Here is a 15,120-nt window from a genome sequence, read left to right as displayed (position 1 = left end):
TGTGGGAGGAAACTGGAGAAAAGCCACGCAGCCATGGGGAAAACATGCAAACTCCACACAGGCAATGCCGGGATTTGAAACCCGGTCCTCAGAACTGTGAGGCAGATGGTGCTAACTAGTTTGTCACCACGCCGCCCATCTTATTGCGTATGACTGATAAATATGGATGAAAAACTTTAATAATATTTTTGTGTTATTGTATGCACAGCCATTGTTGTGCGACATCAGATTAGTGCGTCTCGATGAAGGGTAAAGGTACATCGATTTGGCCCAAGTATTTGAGTAGGAACTTCAAGTGTGGTTCCAATACACTTCATAGTCAGTTTTTAAGCATTTGTAGTTTCATACTTTTTGCCGCTTATTCTTGTGGTATCTTTAAACCACTAGTGAGACTGAAGAACTGTATTCCAAAGTGTTATGAATTCTAACATCATGAATTTGAGGAATAATTGTAGGCCTTGTCTTTACTTTCATCACTCCTAGCATTATTTTAATGTAAAATATTGTGCTCCAATCAGAATACAATTTGGAGTGCCACTGGCAAGGAATCAACTTATGCAGAAGAAGATGGCTGACATGTTGACAGAGATTACCATTGGGCTGCAGTCGTGTTTGTCCCTGGGAAGACTTATTGATGAGAAGAAGTAAGTTATCTCGAGCCTTTCCACAATCAGGATTTTGGGGGCCGATCACTGATCAGCGAGTTTAAAAAAACGATAACCGATCAGCGAGAGATGGAGCAATGTGTCTATTTAAAGGAGTACAAGTATATACATTTACTGTATATACTTGTGTACTGTATAATGAGTATCTTCAAATATATTCTCATCAGGTCATGTAATCAGTCGTAATCAGTCAGGCCAAACCAACATTACATGACAGAAATAATGGGTGCTTACTGTAATTAAATTACTTTATTGTAATTAAATTACTTCACACATACCGAAACTTTAGAGCATGATTCGACAGAACGGCGGCATATTTACGTACAACCGTTACAAGGCTACGTCACGTACTATGTTTGTTGCCTGCTTCCGAGCCTTATCGTTTTATAAGTATTTGAGCATACCTTAAGCAATCCTTGAATGAACATCTTCGGTGACTAGCACCACCACACGTTTTTCCCCATTTTCTTTTTTTTTTTATTCTTTTTTGACCAACACAATACATGTACGATCCATTGTCGTCGTCGTCGCCAAGGGCTACGTCACGTACTACGTTTGTTGCCTGCTTCCGAGCCTTATCGTTGTAAAAGTATGTGGGCATACCTTAAGCAATCCTTGAATGAACATCTTCGGTGACTAGCACCACCACACGTTTTCCCCCATTTTTTAAATTTTTTTAAATTCTTTTTTGACCAACACAATACATGCACGATCCATTGTCGTCGTCGTCGCCAAGGTAACGTGTGTATCCGGTCGCGTTCGAGTTGACCAGATAAAGCCCAGTGATCGTAAAAGACCAAGGTGGTATCAGAATGCAAGATTACAAGATTTTATTGCATTAGTCTGACATAGTGCAATCGTGCAAGAACAAATTTGTCTCGTCGTCTGATCCAGGCATTACGTCTTGTCCCACACCGCTGACATGTTTTTTTTAAAATAACTTTATTGGCAGTCAGATATTTACAGTACTACGTCAAAGACATTCGAACAAAGCTAAAAATAAACTAGCTTTTGGATTCAAATATACTGTACAAGACAGCGATGTGGAGTAAATGTCTTTTGCAGAGCCATCGGCGAATTACGACATTAAAGCCGATCAGCATAAAATGCTAATTATTGGCCGATACCGATCAGATCGGTGTAAATTCTAGTTATCTCATGTTGATCATATGGCAAGGTTTTTTAAAAGCCACTTCCCAATATGCTCTTGTTGTCATCCAAATAGAGCAGCTCCAGAAATGATTTCCATGCTGAAGAGGAATAGCTGTGGCAAAGCTTTAGATATAGCAAGACAAGCCAGAGACATGCTGGGAGGGAATGGAATCGCAGATGAATACCACATCATCCGCCATGTCATGAACCTTGAGGCTGTTAACACGTATGAAGGTAAGTCACTTACTGATTACACACACACACACACACACACACAAAAGACTCAGTGAAAGCACATAATATCCCTCAAATGGACAGTTGATTTTAACCTCAAGAAAAACAAACGGGTAATAAGTGTGAATGTATGTATATATGAATAACATGATTACTTACTCTGTGCGCTTAGAGGTCCAATTGTCTCTGTGGTCGCTTGGTAGTGTTTTGTTCCACGAAGCTGAGTGCCTTCAGATTATTTCCGCCCTGGCCTTCCTCTGTGCAGTTTGCCAAGGTTCCATTTCTCCATAGTTTATTTTGAAACACTGGTTTCACTTGACACATAGATTGCATCCTATCCATCCATTTTCTGTACCACTTATCCTAACTAGGGTCGCGGGCATGCTGGAGCCTATCCCAGCTATCTTCAGGTGAGCGGCGGGGTACACCCTGAACTGGTTGCCAGCTAATCGCAGTATCCGATACATTATTCTACTAATATTATTCAAATAATTATTATAAAATGTGCCCCATGTTGACTGGCGACCAGTCCAGGGTGTAACCTGTTTCTTGCCATAAATCAGATGGGAGCTGACCAGTGACCCTGAACAGGATAAGTGGTAGAAGTTTTTAATTAATGTTTTACTACATTATAAAATGGCCTCCTCCCTAAAATAAATGGATATCTGTCCCGCTCTGTAGTTAGTAATGAGCGACTGTGAGGAAATATGGTACATTACTATCCTATTAACCGCAGCTATGTCCATCCACCACTAGAGGTCAGCAGTGTGTTTTACTACTGAATGTTTATTGTCTGGTGTTAAACGCAGTGTTCTGTTATTATGTTTTGTCCATCGCTAGGAACCCATGATATCCACGCCTTGATCCTGGGCAGAGCTATTACTGGACTTCAATCTTTTACAGTTGAAAAGTAGTTTTGAGAGGTTGAATGAGAATACTTACAAGGGAATATTAGCTGTAGAAACTGGAGCACTTTATTATCATCTTTGCAGGTGTTTTAGTTTGTGGATTATATTATGAATACAGGGTGTCCCAAAAGTGACAACACACTTTTTTTTTCGGGGGGGGGGGGGGTTCTTTTTCATTTCAGATATCATTCGAACAGACATGAGGCCATCAGCATTTGACAGCTTCGGCTTTGCCATTTTTGTAAGCATAGTGCCACTGGAGCAGCGTTGCTAAATTGATGCCTGGCAAGAGGTTTTTCTGTCCTGACTGCAAGTTAAGCGCCAGTTTAAGATTCATGGCATCACACTGCTCCAGCGTGTAGTAAAATGTATGCGATCCATGGCACGTTTGTCAAAACAAGATGTGTTGTTGACAGCCATGCATCGGAAGGCCTGCTACGATCGACGCTAATGAAACTGAACCTCTAGAGCAGGTGTTCATGCAAAGGCTTCAAGCAGAATATTATAAGGATCTACAACCTGAAGCCGGGACGGGTAACGCTTTATTAATCTTCGAAGCATCTGCTAAATGAAGCTTTTTTATTATTATTATGAGTTCCAATGCAGCCTCTAGACATTACCCGGCTTTGTAAAAGCCTGCGTTAGAGGAGTTTGGTGTTTTTATAAGTGGTAGTAGTAGCAGGCCTTCCACTGCATGGTTGTCAAAACAGATGCTGTTTAGAGAAACGTGCCATGTATAGCATACATTGTACAATGTGTTGGAGTAGTGTGACACCATGAAGCTTAAACTGGCTCTGAGGATGGGAAAAACTTATTGGTGGGCAGCACTTTTCCAACACGGCTCCAATGTCAAATGGCCAGCCATGGGCAATGGAATGAATGACATGCTTGCAAAAACTGCAAAGCCTAAGCTGCCAAATGCTGATGGTCTCCTGTCTGTCGGAATGATACCAAAAACAAAATGGGATAAAGGAAGAATATGGTGATTTTTGGGACACGCTGTATTCACGTTCATTTGTTTCTGCTATGCAATACACAACCGCATTGGGTTCAAGTTAGGTACTTTATAAACTATTTTCCAGTTATAATGCCAGAACACAAATACTGTAGTTTATTTGGGGTGGAGGGGGGGTTGCATGTTGTTTTCATTATAAATTAAGAGCTGCGTTTTATTTTGTCATGTTTTAATACAACTTTAAATGATGCAAAATGAGGATGGCTGATGTTCTTGTGAAAAGCACCAATAAAACTGCTATCCTACACGGTGTGGTCTCATTAATTTTTGCACTGAACTCTGCTTACACAATACTCATAATGAAACGGGAACTAAAAGTGGGCTCTATTACTTTGGACTGAAATACTACTCCAAGTCTATAACACCATCTCTGAAAAGCGGAAGCAAGAACTTGAGTGAAACAATCACTTTGTGAACAAAAATCTGATCTACTCTGACATGGGTTCTGCTGTGCAACTGACGGTGAGGCCCTCTTGAAGGCTGGCCAGCACATGGCTGGCTTTCAGAAGCTCGGTGTGGAGCCTGGTGCACGTTTCCAGCACATCGGTCAACTCCAGCAGCTTCACCTGCATCTCACTGCTGTTCTCTTCATAGACATTGTACATGTCCTGCTTCATTTGCTGGCACACCTCCGTAACCTTTGGCAGGGCCTTCATTAGGTTTGCAGGTCAACTACAAGAGATGACTTTTTTTTTTTAATTCAAAATACCTTATCCACGATAATCTGCTGAAAGCTTTCAATTTCTTTCTGGTCATTGGTGCGGCGGTCGTGAATCTTCTCCACCAGTTCCTGAACTCTTCTGCTGATGTCGTTTGAGCTGCAAGCACAACGTGGCAATCAGAAAAGAGACTAAACTAAAAGTGTCTTTTATCCCTGGGTTCAATGGGGCTTAAGTGCAGAAAGCTGATGGCATCGCTCCTTTTGTGTATCCAGCTCCTTGTAAATGATTCCACAGCAAATTCAATTAACCTGTTTATGAATTTCACCTGGATAAACAAAACACACAACTTTAAAAAGGCAGTTCTTTTCTAACAGCTGAGCAGACATTAGCCTTAAAGTTAATTTCAATATAAATACACTACCAGTCAAAGGTTTTGCAGTTCAATGTCTCATTGTACTCTTGAGAGCAAGAATCAAATAAAAAGATTAAAAAAGATAATGGAATCAAATCTTCAAACCAAAATGTATTCTAAACTTTTGACTCATTAAAAGGACCCATTTTTCGCAGCTATAACATCCATCCATCCATCCATCCATTTTCTGAGCCGCTTCTCCTCACTCGCGGGCGTGCTGGAGCCTATCCCAGCTGTCATCGGGCAGGAGGCGGGGTACACCCTGAACTGGTTGCCAGCCAATCGCAGGGCACACAGAAACAAACAACCATTTTCACTCACATTCACACCTACGGGCAATTTAGAGTCTCCAATTAATGCATGTTTTTGGGATGTGGGAGGAAACCGGAGTGCCCGGAGAAAACCCACGCAGGCACGGGGAGAACATGCAAACTCCACACAGGCGGGGCCGGGGATTGAACCCGGGTCCTCAGAACTGTGAGGCTGAGGCTCTAACCAGTCGGCCACCGTGCCGCCCAGCTATAACAGCTTTGTGGAATTTTTTTCTTAAAATATTTAGATGTTCTTAAGAAAGCTCTTCCCTATTACATCTGAGAAATTCAATGAACTTTGACTGTTCTAAAACTACTGTAAAAGTACTGTATGTGTAAAATAAACTGGTTAAAAATATTTTGTTGTCACATCAAAATTAATTGTGGTTCTTCACCCCTAATCATTAATTAAAATTTCTGGTACTGCTTTTGTTTTAGCTTCCTGTCCCACTGTCTACAATTCCATCATCAAGCCCTTCTTCATTCTGTGAAATTATGTTTTAAACTGCGTGTATTTTACAAACTACATGGAGATACAGCACTTTATGTCCCTCAGTGTTGCTTTACTTATATTAATGATATTTTAGCACCACTACTTAATAATTTGTCTCGTTCTGAAAATCCATCAATACCCAAGAAATAGAAAATTATTTTTATTCTGTACTGGCCCAATGCATCAAGGGATATTTAATTTTCCAGTGAGTAGTGAAATCGTTCACTACTTTTCAAGATGTATTGCAATTGAGGGCACTATATAATAGGGGATAACCTATATCTGCTCAGAACACTTTCGAACAGTACTATAAAATAGCCAACTCATTATAGGGCACTAAAATATCGTGGTGTGTTATTTCGAACACAGCCTCTTTTTTGACAGCAATTGTTTTTTTTCCTATTTACTTCCGTCCACTGAATAAAAATCCCTCTATAGTGATAGGGAGTATAGTAATGAGTGAACACATCCAAAGAGTGTGGAGCGAAAAGGTGGTAATACCTGAAATTCTCTTCAACGTCATCCTCCCTGCTCAAAATGGCCTCTGCGTTTTCTACTTGTAACTAGAACCAGAGACAGTACATTTGTACGATGAAAATAGGAAGTCAGCAGCGTTATTCTATTCTAACATCGACAGTACAGTTTACTACTGATAATGAACCCCCCCAAAAAAGAAAGAAAAATGGAACTTGGTACCATACGTGGGTCCTTATCACGTCCTTCGTTCTGGTTGGGGTTTGAGTCTGGTTCTTCTTCAAAGAAAAAGTCCATTGTGGTCCTTTAGACTGTGATTTGGAGTCGAGTAATGGCTTTGATAAATCGACATCTGCGATGACAAATCCGAGAGTTTTAAACGTTATCAGACGGAAATAATCCACCTAATTGTTGGGTCTCGGACGCTAACTCGCGCGAGATGCTATGCTAGCTCAATCGTTTAGCTTCAAACGTGTACTCTTTTAACTACACATTGTGCGTGGAAACACACAATATGTACAAATAATGTAATTTTACAAAATACATAAAGATGAACGAAAGTGCCTTTACTTCAGTGTTCATAATGCCAATGAATACGAAATTATGACTTACGTGCTTGCTGCTAAATGCATACCCGATACAGTACTACGAGTAACAGTCGTTCTGTTGCGTTGGTCGTTTTGTCTTTCGTCAAGAACAGTTTTTTTTTTTTTTAAAGACAGTTTTTGACTAATGGCTATTAGGTACTAAAGGATCCAAATTATATATTTAAAAAAATACAATCAGGAAATATTCAAATTCTAATCTTTGAAGATTCATTAGGGACATTATTTTCAGAATGATTCTTCCTAATTTCTATAATTAATCATTTTTTATTGTAATATTCTAATCTCTTGAGATTGAATCATTGTGTTTTCGTTTGCTGTAAACTAAAGGATCAAAATTGTATATAAAAAAAATACAATCAGGAAATATTCTAATTCTAATAACTATTCTATTTTATACAGGATATATCCTGTAAGTCATCTCTGATATTTTAATTTTTTTAATGTAACTACTGAACTACAATTCTCTATAGTATATTTTATATAATAGATATGTATAATATGCGTCACTGATGGTGTCGTGGTACATTAATTGGCTGATTTCGGTGCAGGCAGGTGGGTTCAGTTCCCATTCAATGAATGTGAGAGTGAACGGTTGTTTATCTCTATGCCCTGCGACTGACCGGTGACCAGTCCAGGGTGTGGTTCGCTTCTCGGCTGAAATTAGGCCCGCGACCCTGAACAGGATATCAGCATCATAAATAATGTAAGGATGGTTACGTGTGCGCGCGTGCTCACATAAAACATTCTTTTTAACCACTTAAATGTTCTGTCTGAAAGTCACACTTTCTCAGGATTTATGATACTAATAATAAATAATACAGTATTCTTCATATTCGTATCTTTCTTTGTGTGACTAACTGTCTGAGGCATTATCAATGTTCCGTTATATCCACATGAAAAACCTCAAACGTGATTGCTTATAAAAATGATGATTATGTTACTACTTTTTCTGTGAATCTCACGGTGCGGGCAGATTATTGTCTGTGGTGGATAAAGTGGGCTAATCTGTGTGCTGTGGAATGAGAAGGGAAGAGGGGTTTGTTGATTGGCACTAAATCCAGTCCTTCCTCTCGCTCTGACTCTCTCTCGCTCTTTGTGTGTGTGTGTGTGTGTGTGTGTGTGGAGGGGGTGTTGGTTAGTTGGTTGCCGTCTGGATTATTCCAGTGTAGAGGACACATGGGGCAGAGACAGAATATATAATGTCTTTTCTTTTTGGTACAGGGTGAAGAGCAATAATGAGAAAACGTGTTCGTGAAAAACATTTTGATGAAACATCTGAACTGCCATCAAATGGCAAAATCCATTCCGGAGAGGGGAGTTTAATTTGTCTTTCCCGTATTTTAACTTTGACTAAAGATCTTTTTTAGGCATTCATGAGCTGCAAGATTAATTAGGAATTTGTTGAAATAACTTTGACGTGTCCTACTCTGGGAATATGGAGAGTTTTGACAATACAGAAGAAGGGGGACATTCCTTCGAGTTTCTGGTCCAAAATGTGGAGCCACTATATGAGGAGTATAAGCCTCCTTCAAGGGATCTCATCCAGCTACCTAAGTCTGTTTTTTATGTGTTCATGGCCGCCATGGTTGTGGTCGCTGTGGCTTACGCTATTGTGGGTCATCTCATCAAAGACCTTTTGCTGGATATTGCAGGTAATATGTCTCACTCAAACTCAAAAGGTTCTCATCATGACATCCATTTCTGTTTCAATCTGCACATCATGTACCAATGAGGCTCTTTATTTGAATCCAACCTAACTGTTTGTAACTGGTGCAAAAAAATATTGACGGTACTTTCTCATTAACATTTAAAAAATGCGACAACATCAAGACAATTCTCCTAAATAAGGCCATGGATGGAGAATATCTTGCTTCTCCGAATCTGTTGCCGTTTCATGTTTCCCCGGTTTCATGTTGCAGCAGATTTCCCTGGGTTGTTTTTTTTCTGCCGAAAAGATTGCTAACAATCAGTCAATCAAAATATGTACTCTTGATGACTTTACCTCTCTCTATTCACGTCTTTTTTACATCGTGTCATCATCGGTAGAGATTAAAAGAAGTAACAAGCCTATTTTGACACAGGAAGGAGTAAAAAGTACAAATATTTGTTTTAGAATTTAGGGAGTAAAAGTCATCCAAAATTGAAATACTCAAGTACGGATACCTGAATAATCTACCCAAGCACAGTAACAACGTATTTGTACTTCATGACTTCCAACCACTGATATGTGTCTCAGAGTATAGTCTGCCTTCTGCTCAAAGTCAGCCAAGATAGACTCCAGTTCCCCACTTCCCTGAACAAGATGAGCAGAATAGAAAAATGGATGGATGTTTGCATGGATATTCTTCATCTACAATGCCTTTTTCCTGACCTACCTGACATAGGCCTACCTTGCCTGTAGACTGCAGCAGAACCTCTAAAGTCAAACATAAATCTGAATTCCATCAAAACGTCAATAAAAAGTATACACCACAAAACTGCTGTAATACTCTGAGATCTCAGTTCAGTGAGCATGAGCATGAAAAAAAATATTTAGCATGTGTGTAGCATTTTGAAGTATTCACACTGAAAGCAGTAAGCTCTGACGGTCACGGCGCCAATTATTGAAAATTATTTGGAAATCCAAACAATTGGGAGGTTGGACAGCATTCAAAATTGTTTGTGTTCAAACTTAGACGCTTGACTGTTTAACGTTCCGTGCCTTCCGTAGTTTTCCGTCATCGCCTGTCATTTGTCATCCGTCCACAGACTGTTTGCTGGGTCCAGTAGATGAGGATGTGAAAAAAGACGGCATGATGGAGGGGCTCAGCCCACTCCAAATGCCCCCTACCCTCAGCCACTCACACCCCAATGCCTTCCACGTGTGGGACAAGGACGACGTCATCATCCCCATGACGCCCTCTGCAGAGACTCCAATGACCAGCCCGCTGATAGGGGTCATTCCGTACATACCCTCCTTTTTCCCCACCAACCTTACCAGTGGCAGCCCATCCTGCAATCAGCCAATCCCAAAGGAGAGTGATGCATGAAGCAATGTCTTTCTTCCCTTTTCTTCTATACTGGACTGAACCCTAAGTGAATGTCCAGCCACTATATCCTTTATCCCATTTACTTTTAAGTGGTGATCGCATGTTCGCTCCATGCAAACTATATCAAGACATGCTATTCGTGCATGAGCCAGGAAATATGCAGGGACCAAGGCTGAGGATTTATTCATATTTGCAAGAACCGTGTTGGCACCTTATTGTATCGTGCTGGCGAAACGTGGCAGATTAGATTAGATCAAAGTTGCTTGTCTGTTGACCGCAGATCAAGTTTGTCATTGGCTATCAATGGTATCGCTTCCATTTCGAAAACATTATGACATTTAATGTTGTAATTTGACTGAATAACAGACTGGTTCAGTGCAACGTTAAGACAAGCGGTGTCCATTGACAATTGGTTTTCGAGGGGCATCATCAAAGTATTGTGCACACCATTGCATGCCACTGATTAAGATGTCTTGAGTGCATTTTTGCTGTATATATTTGTTTAACTCTACGGATACAACATTTGCTTCTTCTGTCCAATAAAGTTAAAAAATTTTAAAAAAAACAGACTAAGATAAAGTTCACCCATGTTGTGTATTTTTATGGTGGAGAGGGCTACATACAGTATCATTATAAAAAAAATAATCAAATGTAATTTTTGAACCAATTTTGGTGACTATTTTTATGTGTTGGTCAGCCAAGTGAGTGGAAGACTGCTGCCAAGCTAACAATGAATGAGACAATGCTCGGATTGGCCGACTGGTGGGTGCGAGTCCACGAAGGCGTGGGTGGAGCCATGAGCCGGAAGTGGTAATCGTACGACGACTGGTGCAGTTTCATGCCAAGTGTACAGCATATCCGTTTCCAAGACTGCTCACCCTGATTTAACAGCTAATAGGGTGGAGTTATTTCAATTAGACCAGGTCAGCGCTTAGCACAAGGTGACAAGGTAACAAGGTGATACCTTTTATGGAACAGTAGATTATGCTGAGCAGGAACAGGCAGAAACGGTGGAAATGCACCGATTGTTCTGAAAATAAAATTTTGATCAATTATGGTGCATACCATGTATGTGGTGTAGGAACTTAAAGGTCCCCTTGTCTTCCTGGTGGTCGCCTACGTCATTTATTTGTATAATACCCAAAGTTCATTTGATAGGATGCAAAGACCACATAGATGCTGTGAAATCGCATACATACAAACAATGACATCGTACCTTCTATTCCTGTATTCACGTTTCTGTCACGTTTACTCAGTGGAATAAATACTCTTCAAGGTCACACTGCGCATTGCACCAACATGGCTGTCTATATTAAGTGAGGGATATAGAGATTAGGCAGAGAAGATTAGAAGAGCAGTTTAGCCTTAATACGGCACTATTTTATTATTTTTGAGCTGTGGAATTAAAACATCGGAGGGCATTTGGACATGATGCACTTCACGCACTTATTCGGTCAAGGGTTGTTTTGATTATTCTGCTTTGATTATTTTTAAGGACACCTCAGACAGACAAGAACTTCTGCCAGCCAGGACCCATGTCATAGTTAACACCTTGCTGTAGCTCCACTAATATAACAAGACAATATATTTTTTTCAAAACATGATGTTAACAGCGGCACGGTGTTCGACTGGTTAGCACACCTGCCCCACAGTTCTGAGGACCAGGGTTCAAATCCAGCCTCACCTGTGTGGAGTTTGTTTTCCCTGTACCTGTGTGGGTTTTCTCTGGGTACTCCGGTTTCCTCCCACTCTCCACTGTGCCGCCATTTTTATACTATATGTATTTTGGATCGTTTGGAAATGACGATTACTTAGTAATGAAATATTGGACCATTCCAGAGTTATAGTTTACAAGTGGGGCTCAAAAGTAAATCACACTACAGCTCCCCTCGCCCTGGACCCCAAAGCCCCTATCCATCCATTTTCTATATCGCTTATCCTGTTCAGGGTCACGGAAAGCAGGAATCCTATCCCAGCTAACTCTGGGTGATAGGTAGACTACACCCTGGACTGGTCGCCAGTCAAACACAGGCCCAGAAACCCCAAATTATTGCGTAGTGGTGAGCTGTTAGGGCCAGCGAGGCCTTCTATGCTGGTCTTAACATTCTCAGGAGACCCATGTTTATAACCTAAATTCTAATATTTGTCCCATGAAATTGTATTCATTTATTCCTAAGTCTCTTCATTTCATAGTGTTTCTCTTGACCACACAATTTACAGTGCATGTACATGAATGTATGTTACATTGTTTTTGTCCAATCAGATTTCAGCCTGACAAGGGCCTTCAGAATTAGTAGTGGTGGACAATTTAACTAAAATTATAATTGAGTGGAGTACCTTTCCAATCTGAAATATGGATTCTGTACTGCTCCTGATTATGCATCAGGCACAGTAGCACGCTGGTATATTACACTTTTGTATAGTATTGATGATTCCTATAATTTTAACGTTAGGTAGTCTTAGGGGGTGCATTTAGTTGGTGTCATTAAGTATCAGTCCCTGCTGAAGGTCCATGTACCAAATGTCACCGATTACGTATCAATATACAGAGGCGGGCAGGGCAGAGACTGGCATTCCGTCAGACGGCCCCACGGCAGCTGTGGCTACACAAGTAGCTTACCACCAGGGTGTGAATGATTGATGCATAAAATTGTAAAGCACTCGTCAAGCATCTGTGCTAGCATAGTTCTTATTCATCTTGTATAGCGCCTTTCATGAAACCTATACAAGGCGTTGTACTAATGAAATCCATGATTTCAAATTGTCTAGCTTTTTACGGACATTAAATTGTCATATTGTCATAATGAAGAGAGAAAGGGAGAACATCCAGGAAGCTGGAGCAGACAAGACAGAAAGGTCTTTTTTGGGGGCTTGAGCACCTGCCCCCGAGAATGTCTGCGCACATGCCGGTCGTTACATGTTTATACACTGCTTCTGCTATTGTTATTGTATTGAGCATGTTTCCAGGTGTGCTGCGAGGGATTTAGTGACATGGAAAAAAATCCTCCATCTCCATGGTAATGCAGCAAACTCAAAATAAACTTTCCAGGGCCCCAATCAGTCAGTGGCCCTTAGAATCACCACCACTCCCCCCGAAAGCACCCTTGCATTGTTCTCAACCCCGCCTGTCTCTATCTGAACCCAACCTGTTTAGCTAGACCTACAGTACATAGATAAAGTGCCTTGAATGCAATCGATATACAATAGTCAACATGTAGGAGTTAAACATTATAAGGCAGCCCCATATTGACAGCAAAGGTGAACACATGTAAGGAATGTAGAGAGATAAAAGTGTGTGGCTCAGCACTGTGAGGTGAGTTGAGACTTTCGTGAGTCATATACTGTATAGTCATGGCCTTAGATCAGTGGGGATTAAGTGATCTTCACCTCTCCATTATTCACACTTGACAGCCGAACCAGATCTCTGGCTGACCCTGCCAGGCAGGGCACCAATAGGCTTTTAACCCACTCTGATCGGATCGTTCAACAATCATTAAAGCTGCAGTAAAGACAAGAGAAAGAGAACGAAATATCAGAATAACATCACTACAGATGAAAGTGATCTTTTGACTGAACCTGTGAATGAAATAGCTGGAAATACCTAAATTCAAATTCAGTGCCAGCAAACGAAGTGGTAAAGTACTATAAATTAAGCCTGTTCTCCCTCAAGTGAACAGCCATTGGTGGACTAAGTTTATCCTGTTTGAGTCTCTGCCAATCTGCCCAATCCTCAGATGGCATGCCAGGTGGAGGCAAGCAGAGACCATGAAAGACATCCCGGCCTTATTTAAAACAAGCCACTTAATGATATCCTGAATAATGCACCGAGTGAAATTAAATTGTACTGTATTGTACACTACTCACAAAAAGATATTTGGTTTTTGGGTGAAATATCAGGATAAACCTAAAATGCCCTCTAGGGTAACTTGATTTCACAATGTCCTGTTCAATGTTTCAATAGTTTTGCACCACTTGATGCTCTCAACCAAAGAGCTGGATGGCAAAATCCAGGACAGGTGCTTGATTCATGAATCAACCTGCCTTGAAGAAGTATTCATACCCCTTGAACGTTTTCACATTCTGTGACCTTGAATGTATGCTGGAGAGCCATGGCACCCCAAAAGGCTCCGGGCCCTGAGACAGTTGTCCTCTTACTCCCCCCCCCCCCCCCCCAGTTCGACACACCTGCCAGTGATTCTCACAGTGTGGTACGAGTACCACCCGTAGAATGCAGGCTCCCTCTTATGGTACGCGAAAGAATCACTGAATTGAACTTTCAAACTGTGCGTAATGTTGCAGTGCATTTAACTTCTTTTGAATCCAGTAGTTTGTTAAATACAGTTCAGTTGGTATTTAACTTTTAGGTACATTTCTATTTAATCTTTTAGAACTGTTTGTTTTCAAACATTTAGGTACAATTTAGATGAATTTTTTTTAACTGAACTATTTTTAAAATTCATTTCAGTCAGCTTATTTTATGTAGATGTTGGTATTTTGTGTGTATATATATATATATATATATATATATATTTTTTTTTTAACCTCACAAATGACTTTCCCCCCCCCTCTCTCTCTACTCTTCAGTGCTGAGCTCTATGGTGGTGGTGGTGGTGCTGATGCATGGGTGATGGTTTCCCTTTTTTGGGTGTTGTACTCCCGTTTGTGGGTTTGTGTGTGTGATTTCCATGTGCAATTTGGAGGCCTTCACCTCCATCAATGAGCCCCAGCTACTGAAAAAAGGGACCCCTAGCTAGTTTAATGTGATTGATTTTAGGATTAAATTATGAAATAAACTTTTGTAAAAAAAAAAAAAATTTAATGAACACTGTCTCATGCTCATTAGTAAATCAAACTCTTATGTCTAGGTTAAAGTTTTTGGGTGCAATTCCCAAAGTGGTGTTGTCTAGTTATTGCATCACATTTGCGGCCAACACAACCTGACCGTAGAGATGATCGTGGACTTCAGGAGACATCCTTCGCCACAGCTATCCCTCACGCTGTCCAACTGCCCTGTGTCAATCGTCGAGGCTTTCCCAGGAGCTAGAGTCTCTCAGGACCTGACGTGGAAGACCAACATCATCTCCATCCTCAAAAAAGCCCAGCAGAGGATGTACTTCCTGTGTCTTCTGAGGAAGCACGGCCTGCCACAGGAGCTGT

The 15,120-nt window shown here is 40.7% G+C and overlaps 2 protein-coding genes across 6 annotated transcripts in view; one reads left to right on the top strand and one right to left on the bottom strand.

The window, feature by feature from the left end:
• The window catches only part of LOC133404606 (glutaryl-CoA dehydrogenase, mitochondrial-like), a 9,844-nt gene extending 5,623 nt beyond the window's left edge, over nt 1-4,221 (top strand). For both annotated transcript variants that reach the window (XM_061680659.1, XM_061680660.1), the window contains exons 10-12: nt 519-644; nt 1,891-2,051; nt 2,892-4,221. In XM_061680659.1, the coding sequence (XP_061536643.1) occupies nt 519-644; nt 1,891-2,051; nt 2,892-2,965 (361 nt within the window). In that variant the 3' untranslated portion in view covers nt 2,966-4,221. The remainder of the gene's footprint in view (nt 1-518; nt 645-1,890; nt 2,052-2,891) is intronic.
• syce2 (synaptonemal complex central element protein 2) lies at nt 569-15,120 on the bottom strand. 4 transcript variants are annotated; one of them, XM_061680662.1, is made up of 5 exons: nt 14,906-15,120; nt 6,554-6,678; nt 6,354-6,415; nt 4,684-4,792; nt 569-4,612 (listed from the first exon to the last, which is right to left on the bottom strand). In XM_061680662.1, exons 1-5 carry the CDS (start codon nt 14,934-14,936, stop codon nt 4,403-4,405), a joined length of 537 nt encoding a protein of 178 aa, XP_061536646.1. In that variant the 5' UTR covers nt 14,937-15,120; the 3' UTR covers nt 569-4,402. The 4 variants fall into 4 exon arrangements, with proteins under 4 accessions (XP_061536646.1, XP_061536649.1, XP_061536647.1 ...); XM_061680665.1 differs by having other exon boundaries at nt 6,549-6,678; nt 14,901-14,953; XM_061680663.1 differs by lacking the exon at nt 14,906-15,120 and adding an exon at nt 6,939-7,007 and having other exon boundaries at nt 6,549-6,678.

Source organism: Phycodurus eques, chromosome 6, assembly GCF_024500275.1.
Source record: "Phycodurus eques isolate BA_2022a chromosome 6, UOR_Pequ_1.1, whole genome shotgun sequence".
Lineage (NCBI taxonomy): Eukaryota > Metazoa > Chordata > Actinopteri > Syngnathiformes > Syngnathidae > Phycodurus > Phycodurus eques.
This window is presented reverse-complemented; position numbering and strand designations above follow the sequence as displayed.

Coding starts and splice junctions, on each gene's coding strand:
- syce2 (XM_061680662.1), bottom strand. CDS start 14,936: ATGTCTCCTGAAGTCCACGATCATCTCTACG. Junction 6,679..14,905: donor AGTCCACGATCATCTCTACG/GTCAGGTTGTGT, acceptor TTGTCATCGCAG/ATGTCGATTTATCAAAGCCA. Junction 4,613..4,683: donor AGCAGATTATCGTGGATAAG/GTATTTTGAATT, acceptor GCCCTGCCAAAG/GTTACGGAGGTGTGCCAGCA.